The sequence below is a fragment of the Diadema setosum genome, chromosome 12 (genome assembly GCF_964275005.1).
Source record: "Diadema setosum chromosome 12, eeDiaSeto1, whole genome shotgun sequence".
Taxonomy (NCBI): domain Eukaryota; kingdom Metazoa; phylum Echinodermata; class Echinoidea; order Diadematoida; family Diadematidae; genus Diadema; species Diadema setosum.
In genome coordinates, this window is record NC_092696.1 from 15,797,810 (window position 1) to 15,814,789 (window position 16,980).

The 16,980-nt window shown below is 36.1% G+C and overlaps 1 protein-coding gene across 1 annotated transcript; it reads left to right on the forward strand.

The window, feature by feature from the left end:
* The first annotated feature begins 3,517 nt into the window (after window positions 1–3,517).
* On the forward strand, window positions 3,518–11,230 carry LOC140235751 (proton-coupled folate transporter-like). Its single transcript, XM_072315764.1, has 6 exons — window positions 3,518–4,046; window positions 6,281–6,571; window positions 7,133–7,342; window positions 9,171–9,302; window positions 10,386–10,469; window positions 11,070–11,230. Exons 1-6 carry the CDS (start codon window positions 3,518–3,520, stop codon window positions 11,228–11,230), a joined length of 1,407 nt encoding a protein of 468 aa, XP_072171865.1.
* Window positions 11,231–16,980: the final 5,750 nt, after the last annotated feature.

A 16,980-nucleotide genomic window follows, 5' to 3' on the forward strand; every position in this document is an offset into this window, starting at 1 on the left:
CTCATGCCCTACTTTTTCCTACTTTTTGAAAGATTTTGTTCCTACTTTATTCCTACTTTTTTACGTTATCCTGCTTGAAAGCCTGGAATTGTCTTTTAACAACTTTCGTAGCAGATCAGTATACATGCACTGTAATATTAAATAGTAAATATGGAACAGTTTCTTTCGGAAGTTAACATTAACGATGAACAAGTGATGTGTAATCAATACATTGTACATGTAGACCAGTTGGTTTGGTGACAGAGAGAGAGACCAAGAGAATAACAATCTACTGGAAATAGACCACAAGGCCCGAATTCACGAAGGTGGTACAAATGAAACCATGGTTTAAACCATGGACAAAAACCATGGAATGCCAAGTGTCGCATGGGATATTTCACTACGAAATCAGTCATTTCGTCGATGAAATGATTATTTTGTAAAGAAATGACAACATTTTGTAACTAAATGAACATTTCGTCCACGAAATGATAATTTCGTTAACAAAACAGGCATTTTGTCGACAAAATGACCAATTTCGTAACGAAATATTCCGTTTGACACTTGGCGCTCCACGGTTTTTGTCCATGGTTTAGACCATGGTTTTGTTTGTACCACCTTTGTGAATTCGGGCCCAAGAGTTCAGTAATCATGTACTCATTGGTTACTTACAATCACAACCTTCATATCATTTCTTGGTATTAAAGAAAAATCATGTCGGTAACTCACATTACATTGTGGTAACTCACGTTACATGGTAACTCACGTTACAATTTTAAGACCTCTGTCATGAGAATTTGAAGCAAAGACTATAAGTCCCATCATATTTCTTGGATGTGTGCTGCATAGTCATTTGATAATCCAAAATACCATGTCTCAGTTGGGCATAGTAAAATTGCTAGGTTAAAAAGTTCATGTTTCGGTAACTCACGTTACAGCAGCTTCTCGAGCTATGTAAGAGCACGCTGGTGTCCGAAGTAATATCTTATATCGAGGTCTCCACTTTATTTACTGCTAGATTAATATATTTTTGATTTGTAAAACCAAACAAAGTTTGATTTGAGCCTCAAATATAAAAAATAATTGCAAAGAGCAACAAAAATGCATTTTTAGGGATTTTTAGGTCAAAAAATGCTTTCTGGTTTCAAAAGGTATGAAAATGCACAAAAGAGAACTTTTCTTAAATGTAAAGTTGGTTTCACACACTTCAAACTATGGCTAACAAAGTAAGATCATCAGTTGTCCTGAAATATGTGGGTAAAATTTTGGTGGTCATGTCGCACAACTCACGGAAATGCCCATATATATAATATATATATAAATATATATAAATATATGTATATATATATATATATATATATACATATATATGTTTGTGTTTGTGTGTGTGTGTGTGTGTGTGTGTGTGGACATCATTAGTTCTTTTTCTCTTTGGGATGTGTACATGATTTATGAAGTATCTCACAGTTAAACGCTAAAGGATATTTAAAATTCGAATGAGTACATAAAATTATAGAAGAAAAAGCAGGTCGAGTTCCGGCAAAAATCCTCGAGAATTGTAATAATTAAGCTACTGCAGTGGCATAAATCCTATAACTGACGGCATTGACTATCTTGTGCTGACGTATATATCTTGGGATTATTTTAAAGGAAACCTCCGGATAATTTTCAGATTTTTACATTTGAACAACTATAAATTAGTTATACTGAGGACAGAGTTTCAGAATATGTGGTAATTGGGATGAAGAATAAGAATATTTTCAAAATTTAGAAAAAATTGCAATGAAAAAAGATGATGACATGGCAGAGTCACCATAAGAATGCATGAGTTGGGGCTCAAGGAAGCAGAACAAAAGTAGAAGGCATGCATAAAAATATACAAAGGTGAACTCGCAAGCAAGCGGTATTGTAATGGAATTACACTGCTACATTTCTGAAATATTTTCCTCTTTTTCCTTTACTGTGTTTTGTTTTTCTCTCTCTATCTTTCTCTTTACAAGAGAGGTTGCTTGTGTTTGTCCGTCTGTTTGTTTGTTTGTTTATATGTATAGGTCTGTATGTGTTGTACACCTTTTGTATTATGTCTAGCTAATTGCTTTTTGATGTTATTTAGTCTTTTTGTCCATGAGGAAACTGCAAAATACAAGCTTAGCTTTTTGGCATGTCTCCTCCATTTCCTGCAACTTTAGTTTCAATTCAATTTTCATTGTTTACTTTGCTTTTGTGATGCGTAGTATTGTCAACTTCACGTATTTTTCTTTGTTACTACATTGCATTGATCTTGTGTTATTTTGTGTATGAAAACGTTGTTGGAAATGAAATAAATGAAATGAAATATATGAACCTCCTATGTCATCATCCTTGTTCAGTGTAATTTGTTTAAGGTTTTTCAAAGTATTGTTTCTCTGCTCAAGAATCCCAATAAATTCCACAAATCAATACATGGAGTTGTCGATTTATGTACCACATGATGTAAAATTATGAAAATCGTCTGGAATGTCCCTTTAAGTAATTCTGACGTTATTGCTGCAAGTCGGAACAAGGACATTGAATACTTGGAGGCTTCAGGGAATATCCACAGACAGACGGGGAAGCCACAACATCCTTCTCCGTTGCATCTGTGTTTCTTTTAGGTAATTTTATGTCGGTGTGTAGGTGCATTTACCTTAACCTTCGTAGCTTAAGGCAATGATATAATCATGTAATGTTTCTGCTAAGCTATAGGATTTGAGTCTCCTGGTAGGGTTGTTACACCCAAGCACAGTTTTCTCTCCGGACAACTCCGCCGGACACTATAAAATATTTTACTACTTCAATATTAATGTAGGACGTTCTATTATATACTAATCATAATTGCTGTTAGCCGAGATAAGAGATAAATGATTGAAAAGATAAGAAATAGAGAATGGCACAGTAACAGACGAAAAAGGCGAAGAGACAATGTCAGAGGTAAAGAAAGGTGATGTACACAAATTTAGTAACAACATGCAGCACTTACAACAATGTGCATACATAATCGTGCACTGCAAATGGAATTGACGTATGAATCTTCATCTACAGGTACAGTCTCGGATGTAAAGATTTTTGCTATTGAGTTGATTCATTCTGCATGCACAATTTTCACTTTTTCCTCGTTTTTATAGACTTTCTCCCCTTTAATATCAAAAAATACATCTGGCAAAACGCACTTCCGGTTGACTATCCGGTAGAACGAATACCCGGTTGCGATTTCAAGGAGATCAGTGCGTGACAGATTGGGCAGTAAAAAAAAAAAAAAAAAAACAAAAAAAAAATCCCTTTCTCTCTTCCGCTCTCAAACACACAAACACACACACACACACACACACTCAAATTTTATGTTCACTTTGGCGAAACAAGCTCAGCCAGATTATTGGAAGAAATCGGATATACACTTTCCGTCAACGCTTTGTTTTGCTTCGAATGTCGTGACTGACTTTAGAGATCAGGGTAGAATCCACTGCATACTCAGTGTATTATCGTTGTCGGTCTTTTGGAGGGAACATTTTAAGCTGACACCATGTACCAGTCAAGACGTACATCGTTGGCTTCGAGCAGTCTCGACATCAATTCTCTGTCGACAGACATTCGAAGCGTGCGTACCACGGGCCGCGAAGTGGCCCGCGATCGCTGGATAACAGTGGAACCAATATTGTTTCTGGCGTCGATGTCCAGCGGCATTTTGCTCGTGACCAGACTCCAATACCTCCGCGCGCGCATCGCGCACGACTTCTTCAACCAGTCGTCCGACTTCGGCGCCAACGTGTCCGCGTGCGACGAGTCTCTGAACAGTAGCAGCTACGCGATCGAGCAGGCGGTGCAGGCGCGCCTGTCGCTCTACGCGCTCATTCTCAACGCCTTGAGTACATTCCCCGCCATCTTCACGACGATTTTGATTGGATCGTTGAGCGATCGCATCGGCAGACGTGTGGGTCTAGTGACGCCGTTGGTTGGCATTGTTATCCAGACGGCTATATATGTCGCTGTTTACTACCTCCGACTACCAATCTGGGTGTGTTTTATCGCAGATACTTTGCAAGGAGTAACAGGTAGGCCTACTGTTTTTTCTCACTCTTTACAAGAGTTATGACGAATTCAATTGTGACTGTGCCCCAAGTGGTAAAAGGTATTTGAAGAGTTAGGAAAATATGATAATGTGAAGAAAGTGGCAAGCAAAATAAATAGATACATAAATCAAGTAATCAATCAATAGATAAAAACTAAATTATAGCAACAGATGCATTCATTTCAATTCAATCTCAATTTATTTTTCAAAAACATAACTGCTTTCTTTTGTCTGTTTGTAATATAAATGAAGAAAGAGAATAAGACGGTAGTAAATGAATAAATGAGTAAGTGAATGAATACAACCATGTATAGACATACAAACTGTATAGAAATACAAACATATTACCTACATTGTACGTATACATGAAGAAAATAATGTTCAAGTTCATTTTTTATTTTCATTTCCAACAAACACAATAATTGGAAGTACAATGAAACATTCGTATAAACAGATGTCAGAAAATCAGTACCACAATGCGATCAACAGAAATAACATTGTAAAACAGATACAGGTAAATTTCCAACAGAGATACAAAAAATAACTTGTGTCACTGTGGTAAATGCATACACAATATTGCTGGAACTGGAGGGGACTGCTAAAAAGCAGAGCTTGTAGAGTGCAGTCCCCTCGTATAAAAAAAAAAAAACAAACACACACACACACACACACACACACACACACACACATAGTAACAAGAACAACAAAACAACAATTTCCCTAAGCGGAAAAAAAGAAAAAAAAAGACAGACAAATACACACATACATGCACACATACCAATGCACATTGACAGACACAAGGCGGCTCTCTTGTAAGGAAAGATAAATGAGAGGATAGAGATATAGTGAGGAAGGTAGTAAGTCCCGAAGTGGGCAAGAGGGGGGGGGGGCGGGGGGGGGGAGAGAAGGAAACGATGGGTCATAACCAGGGCACTAGAGGCACAGAAGTACGGGCTCACTGATAAACAAAGTGTAGTGACACTACCGAGCAACAACAGTTTTGAAAATCACAAATATATATATATATATATATATATATATATATATATATATATATATAAAGAATGAATCATTATGCTGCATACGACATTTTTAAATATTTCTTTAACTTTAAAGAAAATGTATGAAAACTTAAAGCTTCTTTGATGTTATTATCAAGAGAATTCCAGAATTTTGGTCCAGAAAAGGAGAATAAGGATTTAGCAAAAACCGTCCTAGTCAAAGGCAAATGATATTCATGGGATTGACGGGTTGGAAATGCATGAACAGTTTCATTCTTTAAAAACATGGAATCAAACACCAGGGGGAGAGAATTGTTGGTGAGTTTGTACATGAATTGTCCTAATTGCAAACGATAAAGATCATAAATTTTCAAAATATTATTTTCGTGAAATAAATTATTAGTATGACTTCTCCACGATTCGTGACAAATGATACGAAGAGCTTTTTTCTGTAATAATAATATTCTTTCTGTATAAGTAGAAAAAGTGTTTCCCCATGCGAGCATCCCGTAGTTTAAATAAGGTAGTATCAAAGTAGAATATAACATAAAAAGTACATTTTTGGGAAGATAAAATTTAACTTTGTTTATAATACCTATATTCCTTGAAATAACACGACATACAGAATCAATATGCAATCCCCAGGTAAGTTTATTGTCCAGAATCAAACCTAAAAATTTAATGGAAGAGACTTCTTCTATGGCCGTGTCTTCCAGAAAAACATTTCTCGGTAAATTTTCCAGCGAATTACTGAACAACATACATTTAGTTTTTTTTTTTTTTTGTAAGAACGAAATGTCTGCCTGCTGATTAGCATCTTCGCAAGCAACATAAATGTACCATCTTCCTCTTATTGGACATATTTTGAGGTCTACTATTATCATTTTGATTTTTTTTGGTGTGTGTGTGTGTGTGTGCGTATTTTTAACGGATTTGTTGTCTTGCTCCTTTATACCTGCATTTGTGTTTTACGATGTCGTTTTCATTTAGTTGATGGTGTAGGTACAATGATCTATGCCCCCCCCCCCCCCCCCGTCTCTAAGCATGTTTCCGTTTGCAATATGATGGCGAAATGAAATGAGTATAAAATATAGTGTTATATTTTCTCTTCTTGGTGATAATAGCATTGTTTTCTTTCGGTCATATCGCTGCATATCGAATTATTTTGGTCTTGATTTGTTAACGTTCATTTTTAATTTGGGGTTTTGTTGACAAGGTGGCTACGGCCTACTGCTTAGTACAGCGTCTGCCTACGTCGTAGACATAGTTGAAGATGAGATGAGAACGTGGCGGATCGTTGTCGTCGAGATATTCCTTGTGCTCGGTGGAGGGCTGATTCAGCCAATCAATGGATTCCTTATAAAATACTTTGGAATGGGCGTGGCTTTCGACCTGGCTCTGGGCGTGGCGTTGCCAGGGCTGCTTTACGCGATGTTACCGTGGTTTACGCCCGAGACTATCGACCATGAAGCTAACAAGCTGGATTCACTGTCTGATAAGCTTAGCGGTAAGTGACCAATTATCCCTCAGTTGAGACCTCTATCTTAGATGAAAGAACAATAATGAACCAATGTAGGGAAGAATTCAAGAAGAAATCAACCAATCAACCGATCGAGTGATTTATCATTTAATAAATCAAGAGTGATAAGTAACGAGTAATAAAATCCATTACTTTCTTTATAAGACGAACAAAATACCAACATGTCTTTACTCAAGTTAACTTCCTAAAATATATTATGATAACCTAGAAAGTAGACTGACTATCTAAATAACTTCATGAAACGCCATCCACTAATTAACAACATGATTTTTCAAGGAAGACGCTACCTAAATAAATGTCATAACATTGAATAATGCAAGGGAAAACGGACTAGAATCATGCGTACATTAGAGATCTGGGCCCCGTTTCATAAAAAGTTGGACCTCTTGCTGGAATGTCAATTGTCATGGCAACGACAAGAATGCAGCATCCTGATTGGCTGTTGCTATGGGAAGTTGTCGTTCCAGCAAGAGTTGACATCCTAACATCTTTTATGAAACGGGGCCCTGAACATTAATTCTGCTACAGACATCTTTCGGGGAATCTTCAGTACGCTGTCCGTTCGGAGTGGCGGGCGACAATGGAAAATTCTGACTTTGTGTACAGCGGAGCTCTTTCTGGTAACGTGCATTAACGGCGTGCAGATAACAACCACCTACGGGCTTGGCCCGCCGTTGTGCTGGGGGCCCGCAACGGTAGGCTACTTCACGGCGGCCTTGGCAATATCACCATGCGTCGGTGAGTTTTACTTGAAATCCTCCTGTTCTGCTCTTCTTTTTCTCTTTCTTCTTCTTCTCCTACTTCTTCTCCTTCTTCTTCTTCTTCTTGTTCTTCTTCTCCTTCTCCTTCTTCTTCTTCTTCTTCTTCTTCTTCTTCTCTCTATGCTCTTTATTGTCTTCGTCTTCTTCATTATTTTTCCTCTCCATTTTCTTTCCTTTCTCTTTTATAATGTTTTCTCCTTCTCTTGCAATTCATTTCTATTTACCAATTTTCTTTTTCCCTTCTATACTCAGTGGCGACTCCATATCTTTATTCTATTCTGCTTTTCTTCAACTCTTTTTCACTTTCTCTTTCTTTCCAATTTTCTCTACCTCCTACTCTCCCTTGATTTTTGTTTCTTTTGACTTCTTTTCTTTTCTTTTTCCTCACTCGCCTCCTTGCACTTTCCTTTTCTCCATGTTTTCTTTTCCTTCTCGTGTTTTTTTTTCTGTTTCTCTTAAAAGTATATAGGGGATATCTTTTACAGAACTCCTAAAATGCAGCAAAACATTAAATATGAACCTCAGTGGACTTGTTTAGGCCACTGCTGAGAAATTTGGAAGTCAACAGTTATCTACAATTTGAATAATGCACAAAACTCAACTACTCAGTCGTGTCAGTAGTTCTGTGTGTCAGCCACACTTAAGCCTTTTTGTCGCAGTCTTCTGTATTTTTTTTTATCTATAAACACAAATCTAAAAGTATAAGAGCTGATGTAATAACATATAGAGTGTGTGGCAAGAATGTATATAGAAATGTTTGTAAGTTTTGATGAACTTTGTTCACAAAATATACATGACGGACACACATGCAGTGCATGGGTCTGCAAAGGTAGCCTAGTAATGTACTGGAATTTACGGTGAGCCCCGAAAAAAAAAAATCAATTCAAAATCTAACGGTCAATAAAATGTACTAAATGTTACCTTCCACTTTCAATACTTTATGGAAGTTTCTAAAATGATAATCTCTTCAACATACCACTGTGTTTATACAACTCTTCATTTAAGGCATGCAAATGGGATTCCCTACCTTAAATATCTTTCTCTTTCAACTTTTTTTTTTCGTCTTGTCTTACTTCTCTTTCTTATTTTCCCTTGTTCTCACTATGGTCTGCTTTGTGTTAATTTAGGAATATTAGGTTTCATTCATTGTGTTGTAAGTTTATCTGGGGCCATCCTCAAGCTCCGCTCATGAAGATGGTCCCCTGCATTTCCGATGTCTTTATATTCTTTATACCCAAATATTAACGATTCCTTATCGTACAATTTGCATTCAGTTTGACACTGTTGATTACTTCTTCTCCCTATATAGGTTTTCTTTTTGCAATCGTATACCCCCATAATGTATTGATGACTTGGAACAATTCATATGATTTATGACATATGTTCAAATTTTGTTATACATTGTAATGAAAACGGAATGCAGAAATAAACTCAATTCAACTAAACTAAACAAAAGACAAAGCAAAAACAAACAAAGAAATAAAAACCGACTTTTAGATTCGGTGGTTTTGTGAGATATGGCAACAAATTCTCCCAGCTTGATCAATAAGTCAGAGTCAATATTTTGCAAAACACAATGCACAAAAGCGCAATGTGACTCGTGATCTCAGGAGGCTCGCTTATCATACCTACAACCGTTTATTGTCGTTATTTTGGCACGTCATAAACCCTAAACACCCATCACAACATCTCCATGTATTTACAACGGAAAAGAGGAAGAACAAAGAGGCCGTTGTCACGATTGCGCCAATTAGTTGTGCTTGTTAAAACAAATACTAAAACGTGTGTGTGTGGTTTTTAAACAGGTGTTCCCGTCGCCGTCAAAGTGTTGAGTCTCTGCATGAACGAGCTATGGCTGATGCATTCTGGGACGGTATTTCTGCTGGCTACTTTCGTCGACATGGCGCTAGCTCCTTCCACGCCGTTTATTTTTGCAGGTTTGTTGTCATGTAACCAGTTTAGGATGTCACCGATGTATCACGAAGAAATATAAGCGTAATCGATTTCGATATCGACAACAAATAACAGATGATGCTCGTTATTTCGAAGGTTCATTAATCCGAAAGTGATAAGGTTCGTTATTCCGAAGCACGCAAATTCGCCGGTCAATTCAATATGAGCTGCATCATTGGAGCATATAGACATTCGTTAATCCGAGAATGAAATAGAAATCTTTAATCCGAATATTTGTGGCGTTATTCAGATGCTTCGTTGTTCCGAAGGTTGTTTTTTTTTTTGTATTTTTTTTTTTCAAAATGATTTAGGGTTCGTTATTCCGAAGATTCATTTATTCGAAAATGAAATAAACTTCGTGTTTTCCAAGGTTGGTTTATCCGAAAATAATAAATTTGAAAGTACGAACTAAGGAACCTTGGAAATTACAAACTTTATTTCGCGTTCGGATTTAACGAACCTTCGGAATAATGAACCCCACTCCTTTCCTTTTTTCCTCGCTTTCGGATGAAATTATTATTGTTTTGTTTTTGTTCGTTTTTTAATTGTTGGATGAACGAACCTTCGGAAAACGAACTTTATCTTATTTTCGGATTCCGAACCTTCCGAATACGAATTGTTGCCATTGACGACCTCTTTATCTATTTCTGAATGTTGTTGTTTTGTTGTTGATGATAAAAAAACTGACCGAGTTGTTCAAGGGGAACACTGTTGATAAAGACAGCAATACACGATTAAACAACAAGCCTCGTCTACCCCTCTTCACACGGGAGACTTTGAGTCTTGTGTGCGACAGTGAATGATTAGTCACTCATAGGAATCTGGTCATTCCAGATTGATCTTAAAAATTATGTGGCAAGTTTAATTTGCCTTTTTTGTAATGGCAGGAACAGCTGTTGGAATAATCTGAAATAAATTTAGGCAAAATCTGAAGTATACGTCAATGTTGTATGTAGTAGTATTGGTGATTACATGCAGCCATATTAATCATACATGTAAGCAAGATTTTATGAATCATTGATCTTTTCTTTTTAATTCAATTATTGCTTGGCATGGTGCCGACCAAGGGGTGGCGCCCTACAGCATTGGCACGCTGGTTTCCCCTGTAATGCGAGGAGTCCTGTCGAAAATAGTGGCTAATCACGAACAAGGTGCGTACACACTGAAAAGAAAGCTGATTTTCTTTGTGATAGGTGATAACCTTCTCTAACAAGTATTCCTGTCATATACCTCAAACCCTATTTTGAAGATATCAGATTAACATTGCGAGTATAAGAGACACACAAACACCCACACACACATGCGCAAGCTACGTTATAAAAAAAAAACGGAAAGGGAGACTTGGGTTTGAAATAGTCCCCTAATTATACAAGATAGCATTCATTTTCGTCACTAACCTATCGTATTACATTCTTGGCAAGGCAACAGCCTGTGATACGTCATAATCATGACGGTTATTGATTATGATGAATCACTTCAATGCCGTTGCATGCCATAGATTGATATTGTCTACCTCCTGTTGCGTGCAGCTCATTAGGCCTAAATCACATGTTGATTATTATAATTTTTATAATTATGTAGTATCATGGCTATCTATTATTTATGTATTTATTATTATTATTACTATTATTATTATTATTATTATTATTATTATTATTATTATTATTATCATTATTATTATCATCATTATTATTATTATCATTACTATAGTCATTGTTGCTGCTATTGTTGTTGTTTTTTCCCGTTTATAGGATCAATCTTTGCAATGGCTGGGTGCATCCATAACATCTCTCAGTTTATCGGCCCTCTAGTGTCCAATGCTGTGTACTCGTCCACCGTAGCTCTCTACGCCCCGCTCGTCTTCTGGCTGTTTGCCGGGCTGCTGGTTATACCTACTGTTCTGATTGGGTAACTATGGCAACAACACTAATTATGTACGTTTCCAAGAATTCATACATTGAAAAGAGGTTCGATCTGATTGATGAATCACATTCTGTATCAGATGACCATACAACAGCGAGTGATCAACTGGTTATTTTACAAAAACGGGCAGATAAACTTGATCATTTTACAGAAATGAAAAATATATTTCATTTCAAAATTATTTTACATGATTTGAAATGAAATCATAAGTACTAACTTCTTTTTCATTCTATTATTTAACTGATTTCGAAATTGCATCTACACGATTAAACCCTCGTATAGTTTAAACTTCTCCTTTTAATTAAAGGGGGTGTCTATAGTAACTGATCAGTGGGAATCAGTTGGAATGCTGGGGGATGATTGTTCCAATCCTTGTGGGATTCATTTAAGAGTACATTGTATATCTATTGTTGTGTGAAAATTATTTGCTTCAGAATGGTCTCATATTCAAGTAATGTGCAGTTTAATGTTTCCAAGTTAGCATGCATGCCTGTACAGTGACGGGGCGATCGTTAACGATTAACTGCACATTACTTGAATATGAGACCATTCTGAATTTTCACACAACAATAGATGAATTAAATGCATTCCATAAGGATTGGAACAATCATCCCCCAGCATTCCCACTGATTCCCACTGATCAGTTACTAGCCATCCCCTTTAAAAGTAAATGAAGTTTAAAAATATGAAGCGCAATCTAATGCGCTGGACGGTCGCTGTTATCTAAATGCTGTTTTATTGTTTACTATTGAAGTAAGGTTTTACTAACTTACAAGTATTTGTTTTTCCAGGGAGGGAATTTTATTGTCTTTTCAATACTATTTCAAATGTTTCCTCAGGGTAATCGTAATGAGCAGTCAATTAATGACCCACTTATATCTTGTTTAGTTCGTGTTTTTATTTACCTTTATCGCTTGTAGAAGAGTGTGTCCCTGTTTCTATGGCTATTATTTGAAGATAATCGAATCTTTATAGGAACAGCAGAGTCTGCAGATGCAGTTGGTGTTACAGTAAGGCAAACAAAACTAAGTAAATGATGAAAATAATGGATGCATGTACATTATGATTGCCATATTGACACCCCTGTGCTTTGTATACTCTTAATAGAAGAGTTGCAATCCCGGCTCACTTTGATTGTTTTGTAAACTACCAATATTTGATCGACAATTTCCTCTAAGAGCAACCGAGAGAGAGCTGTTACACACAATATAACAGGACAGAAAGAAAGAAAAACAAACAAACAAAAATTTCAATTCTCTCGGCAGGATCGTGCAATCTGCAGGATTAATAATAGTAAGACCAGAGTACCTGCGACTTCCCAGCAACGGCAAATAGGATGATTTCACTGCCAAACTAATGACGGGAATTGCAACCGCCGTGACGGTTGCAGATTTTAATTGAAGTAGACTGTGTGTGTAACCAGAAGAGCGCCATCTGCCGTCGAGATGAACAGATCCACACCACGTGATCAACGCTCAAAACAATGATAGAGATCGTCTTTGTGATCAATGGAGTCGAAGAAGGAAAATAAGTTATTATTTAGATCCTTTTGAGCCTGTATCCATTTTGTATTGATTTCTTTTCTGTATGTCAGGTATCAGTAAACCACATTACTCGTCATCAAATGAATTCATGGTAATATTTACATCAAGGCGTGTCGCTGCGCTGCAGAAAGCTTCTCAAGGCTTACCTGGCATATCAACACGCAATACATGCTAGGTGAATCCAGAACATTTTATGATATAACTTTATAATATATTCATTCATTCGGAATAGGTAGATCAAACAGCGACCTTACTAGGCCGTCATGGAAAAGATTTAATTTGAATTCTGGGACATTGATAAATACGCATATCAGTGACAGGGGTGAATCATGGGAGTACATCTAATTATATAATGAGAAAGGCTGTGATTATGGTATTGTTACCCATTCATCAAGTATACTACACACAGACACACACACTCGCTCACTAAAAAGTTAACGTCAATGCACTGAAGACAAAGGCATAACCCTAATGACTAATGATTATCAGGGATTTTCTTTATTTATTTATTCCGTTTTATTTTCACAGGGTAGCTCTTTCAGTTAAAAAAAAAAAGAAATGATTTACAAAGGGGCCCTGCAAAAAAAAAAACAACAAACAAACAAACAGTACAATACATACAAAGTTGAATACAAAAGTACAGTAAGTCCAAAAAAACAAAACAAAAGGATGTCATAGTTCAGAGTTTAATCTGATTTCAGATTTTTATTTTTTTATTTTTTTTACTCCGTCCAAAACCCAATTTTCAGATTTTTGGCGTTCACATGCTCTGAAATGTTCAAGAACTAATGCACTTCAGACATCTTTCTCATGAGTTTTACCTCCTTTTTATTGTTTCTTCTGCAAGTTCTCTAACATACCTGAATTATGTGCAAATCATTATAAACACTAAACAAAAAGTAAGTTCCCCCTTAAACAAACCTGTGTAATTTATGAATCGGGAACTTTTAAGGAAATCTGAATACAGGATCATGTACCTGTATTTCTCGGCTACCTTTCATGTGAAATTCTGTGGATATCACCGGGTCACGCTTGAGTAAGTCAAAATGGTCACTTTTTGAAGTTCACAAGCCCAATTTTGCAACTTTGATTTGGTGATATCGGAATAAATTTCAGTTTTCCAGGATAAAAAAGCATGCAACGTATGATTTATGTGCTTCTTATCGTACCATGTGACTTCTGCACAAAATTTCACGGTTGAGTGAACACGAGGTGAAAATTACCAAAATGGCCGATTTGACATGTTTCTCGTGGTAATTTCTATCAATTGAGATTGAATTCGGGTGTTGAACAGTTTTTACACACAATTCACGTAATTTCACGGTTGAATGAGCACATTAAAAACAAAGAAAAATAACAATTCAAATTGTGCAGTAAGAACTGCCATAATTTTGCGAACTGAAATCAATTGTTTTAATGATTTTTGTATTGTGTTTAATACTACTGTGCATGACAGTGATCACCAGACATTTTAGTCACGCTTCAATGAGCATGTGGGGCTGGAAAACCCTTTTTTACCCTATATAATAAAAAAATATTCATTGTTTTTTTTATGTTTTAGTTGACATGTTGGGAAATTACTCTGATTTCAATGAAAGAAATAACATTTCGATAAAAAATGACATTGCGACATGCTTCAGTGAGCACACAAGATGAGCAAAGTGTGCAGGTCAAAACCATTTTCGTGGCTGAAATTCCCATGAGGTTTACATTTGGTTGGTTTTGAGGACGTGTTCAGCGGTGTTAGTGGATAGAGCCTAAAAAGTGAGTGCAGATGCTCCCCAATCTGTGTTATATTGCCATAACGATCGCATAATAGTCAACCAACATTTTAAGCAACTATCATCACCATCACAATCATCAACGCCACATGAACAACAAAGGCCACTACATGTTTCTCACCACAATCAATATCTGTGTCCAGACTCTCCATGCATATGTGCAGCACGGGAGGATATTGATGTGTAACTAAAGTGAAATTTGGTACCATGTCAGTGATTAATTGCATTTATTTTCCCTTTGAGCTAATGCATGACTTCACGACTTTATAAAGATCAAGAGCTTAATGCCAAAATTAGCATTCAGTAGCGAGAAAAGAGGCCCGAAGATTTAATTTGTATAATTTCTCATCTCTGCTCCAATAAGGGATTTCATCAAACTAAAGGCAGACCAATTTCTACACGAATACTTCAATATTTAATCAAAGGTAGCCATGGATTATAAGGAGGGTTTCCGGCACCATGTACCCTTTGACGTGTAAAATTGTGAAGAAATGCCATGGATCACTGACACATTTATATCGGTCCTAAACGCAATAATGAAATGTTTTTCAGTTGATTTTGAATGCAGAAGATCAATACAACACCTGCTGGATGGTTTTAATAAGATAAATCATTGTTTCATAATGTGGTCATTCAACCGTAAAATAAACCACATTGCATGCAAAAGCCACTGTTAGCTTTCAAAAGCATAAATTCCTCCTCTTCACATGAACTTACCATGGGGATTAAATTTTTCATTATGAAGGTTTAAAAAAAGGGTTTCCAGTTTCACGTGCTTATTGAAGCGTGACTGAAATGTCAGGTGGTCACTGATATGCGTTTGGGTATTAGCACAATATAAAAAAGCATCATACAGTTGATTTCAGTGCGCAAAATTATCGCAATTCTTACTGCACAATTTAAATGGTTATTTCTCTTTGTTTTTAATGTGCTCATTCAACCGTGACATTACGTGAATTGTGTGTAAAAACTATTCAACACCCGAATTCAATCTCAATTGATAGAAATTACCACGAAAAACGTGTCAAATCGGCCATTTTGGTAATTTTCACCCCGTGTTCACTCAACCGTGAAATTTTGTGCAGAAGTCACATGGTACGATAAGAAGCACATAAATTATACGTTGCATGCCTTTTTATCCTGGAAAATTGAAATTTATTCCGATATCACCAAATCAAAGTTGCAAAATTGGGCTTGTGAACTTCAAAAAGTGACCATTTTGACTTTAAGTCATGCTCACTCAAGCTTGACCAAGTGATATCCACTGAATTTCACATGAAAGGTAGCCGAGAACTACAGCTACATGATCCTGTATTCAGATTTCCTCAAAGGTTCCTGATTCATAAAATATCGATGTTTGTTTTAGGGGAACTTACTTTTTGTTTAGTGTTTAGTATGTGACATATTGATATGTGCACTATGTTGATATTCGTTTTATTTGTACAGTTACATAAATTTATATTTTATCTACACAATCTATATATTATCTGAATGTATGTATACGAAGACAATAATGATAATGGTGTATACCATGTATTTAACAAAATGGATCAGTACAAATAAAAATGAATACAAAGTATAAAAGGAATTAGTAGATGTCTATGATAAATGCCTCCAACATCTTGCATGAGAACTATTTCTGAAATAATGTTTTCTTAATTACGTGAAATAATAATGGTACTGAGGAGAAAGCTTCCATACATGTATATTGTGCTAAGCAAGTAATCCAACTGCCATCAATGAATAAGAAGTTTGATTACATTATGTTTATCTAAAAAAAAAAAAAAAAAAAAGTTTTATCATAAGCAGTTGTGTATGGATTTTTTTTTCATCCTGGTGGTCTTTCTCAAGAGACCTAGACGTATTTTAGGTTCTGATATGGTAAAGATATACGGGTGTTTAGTATACTTTTATGAATTCTTGTGTTAAAGTTCAGAATTTGCTGTTTACTTTCTCCCCTTTCACGCTATGCAAGTGAAGACTGGTTGTAGTCCGGTATATTACACAATTGCCTTAGCAATTTTAAAATATCCCCTCGTTGCTCTTGGAAAGAAAGAGAGAAGAGAGAAGAAAAAAAAAATAAAATCCATGAGTCAATCCACCATAGATACAACTACACACGAAAAATACTTTTACCGTCTGTTCCCCCCCCCCCCCCGAAAAAAAAAAAAAAATATATATATATATATATATATATATATATATATATATATATATATATATATACAACGGGACCCTCCGCAAAGATAATTTCAAAAATATGAGTGAATCTATCCCAATACAATTTCAGGGTATGAAATTATAACTTATTACCCACATCTGTCACAGAAAACCCCTTCTGATTTGCTTCAGTGGTCAAAGAGTAATTAGGATTTTTGTAGAACATGACAAGAATCCCTTCCCTCCAAGTTCCG

Coding starts and splice junctions, on each gene's coding strand:
- LOC140235751 (XM_072315764.1), top strand. CDS start 3,518: ATGTACCAGTCAAGACGTACATCGTTGGCTTCGAGCAGTCTCGACATC. Junction 4,047..6,280: donor TACTTTGCAAGGAGTAACAG/GTAGGCCTACTG, acceptor TTTGTTGACAAG/GTGGCTACGGCCTACTGCTT. Junction 7,343..9,170: donor GGCAATATCACCATGCGTCG/GTGAGTTTTACT, acceptor GTTTTTAAACAG/GTGTTCCCGTCGCCGTCAAA.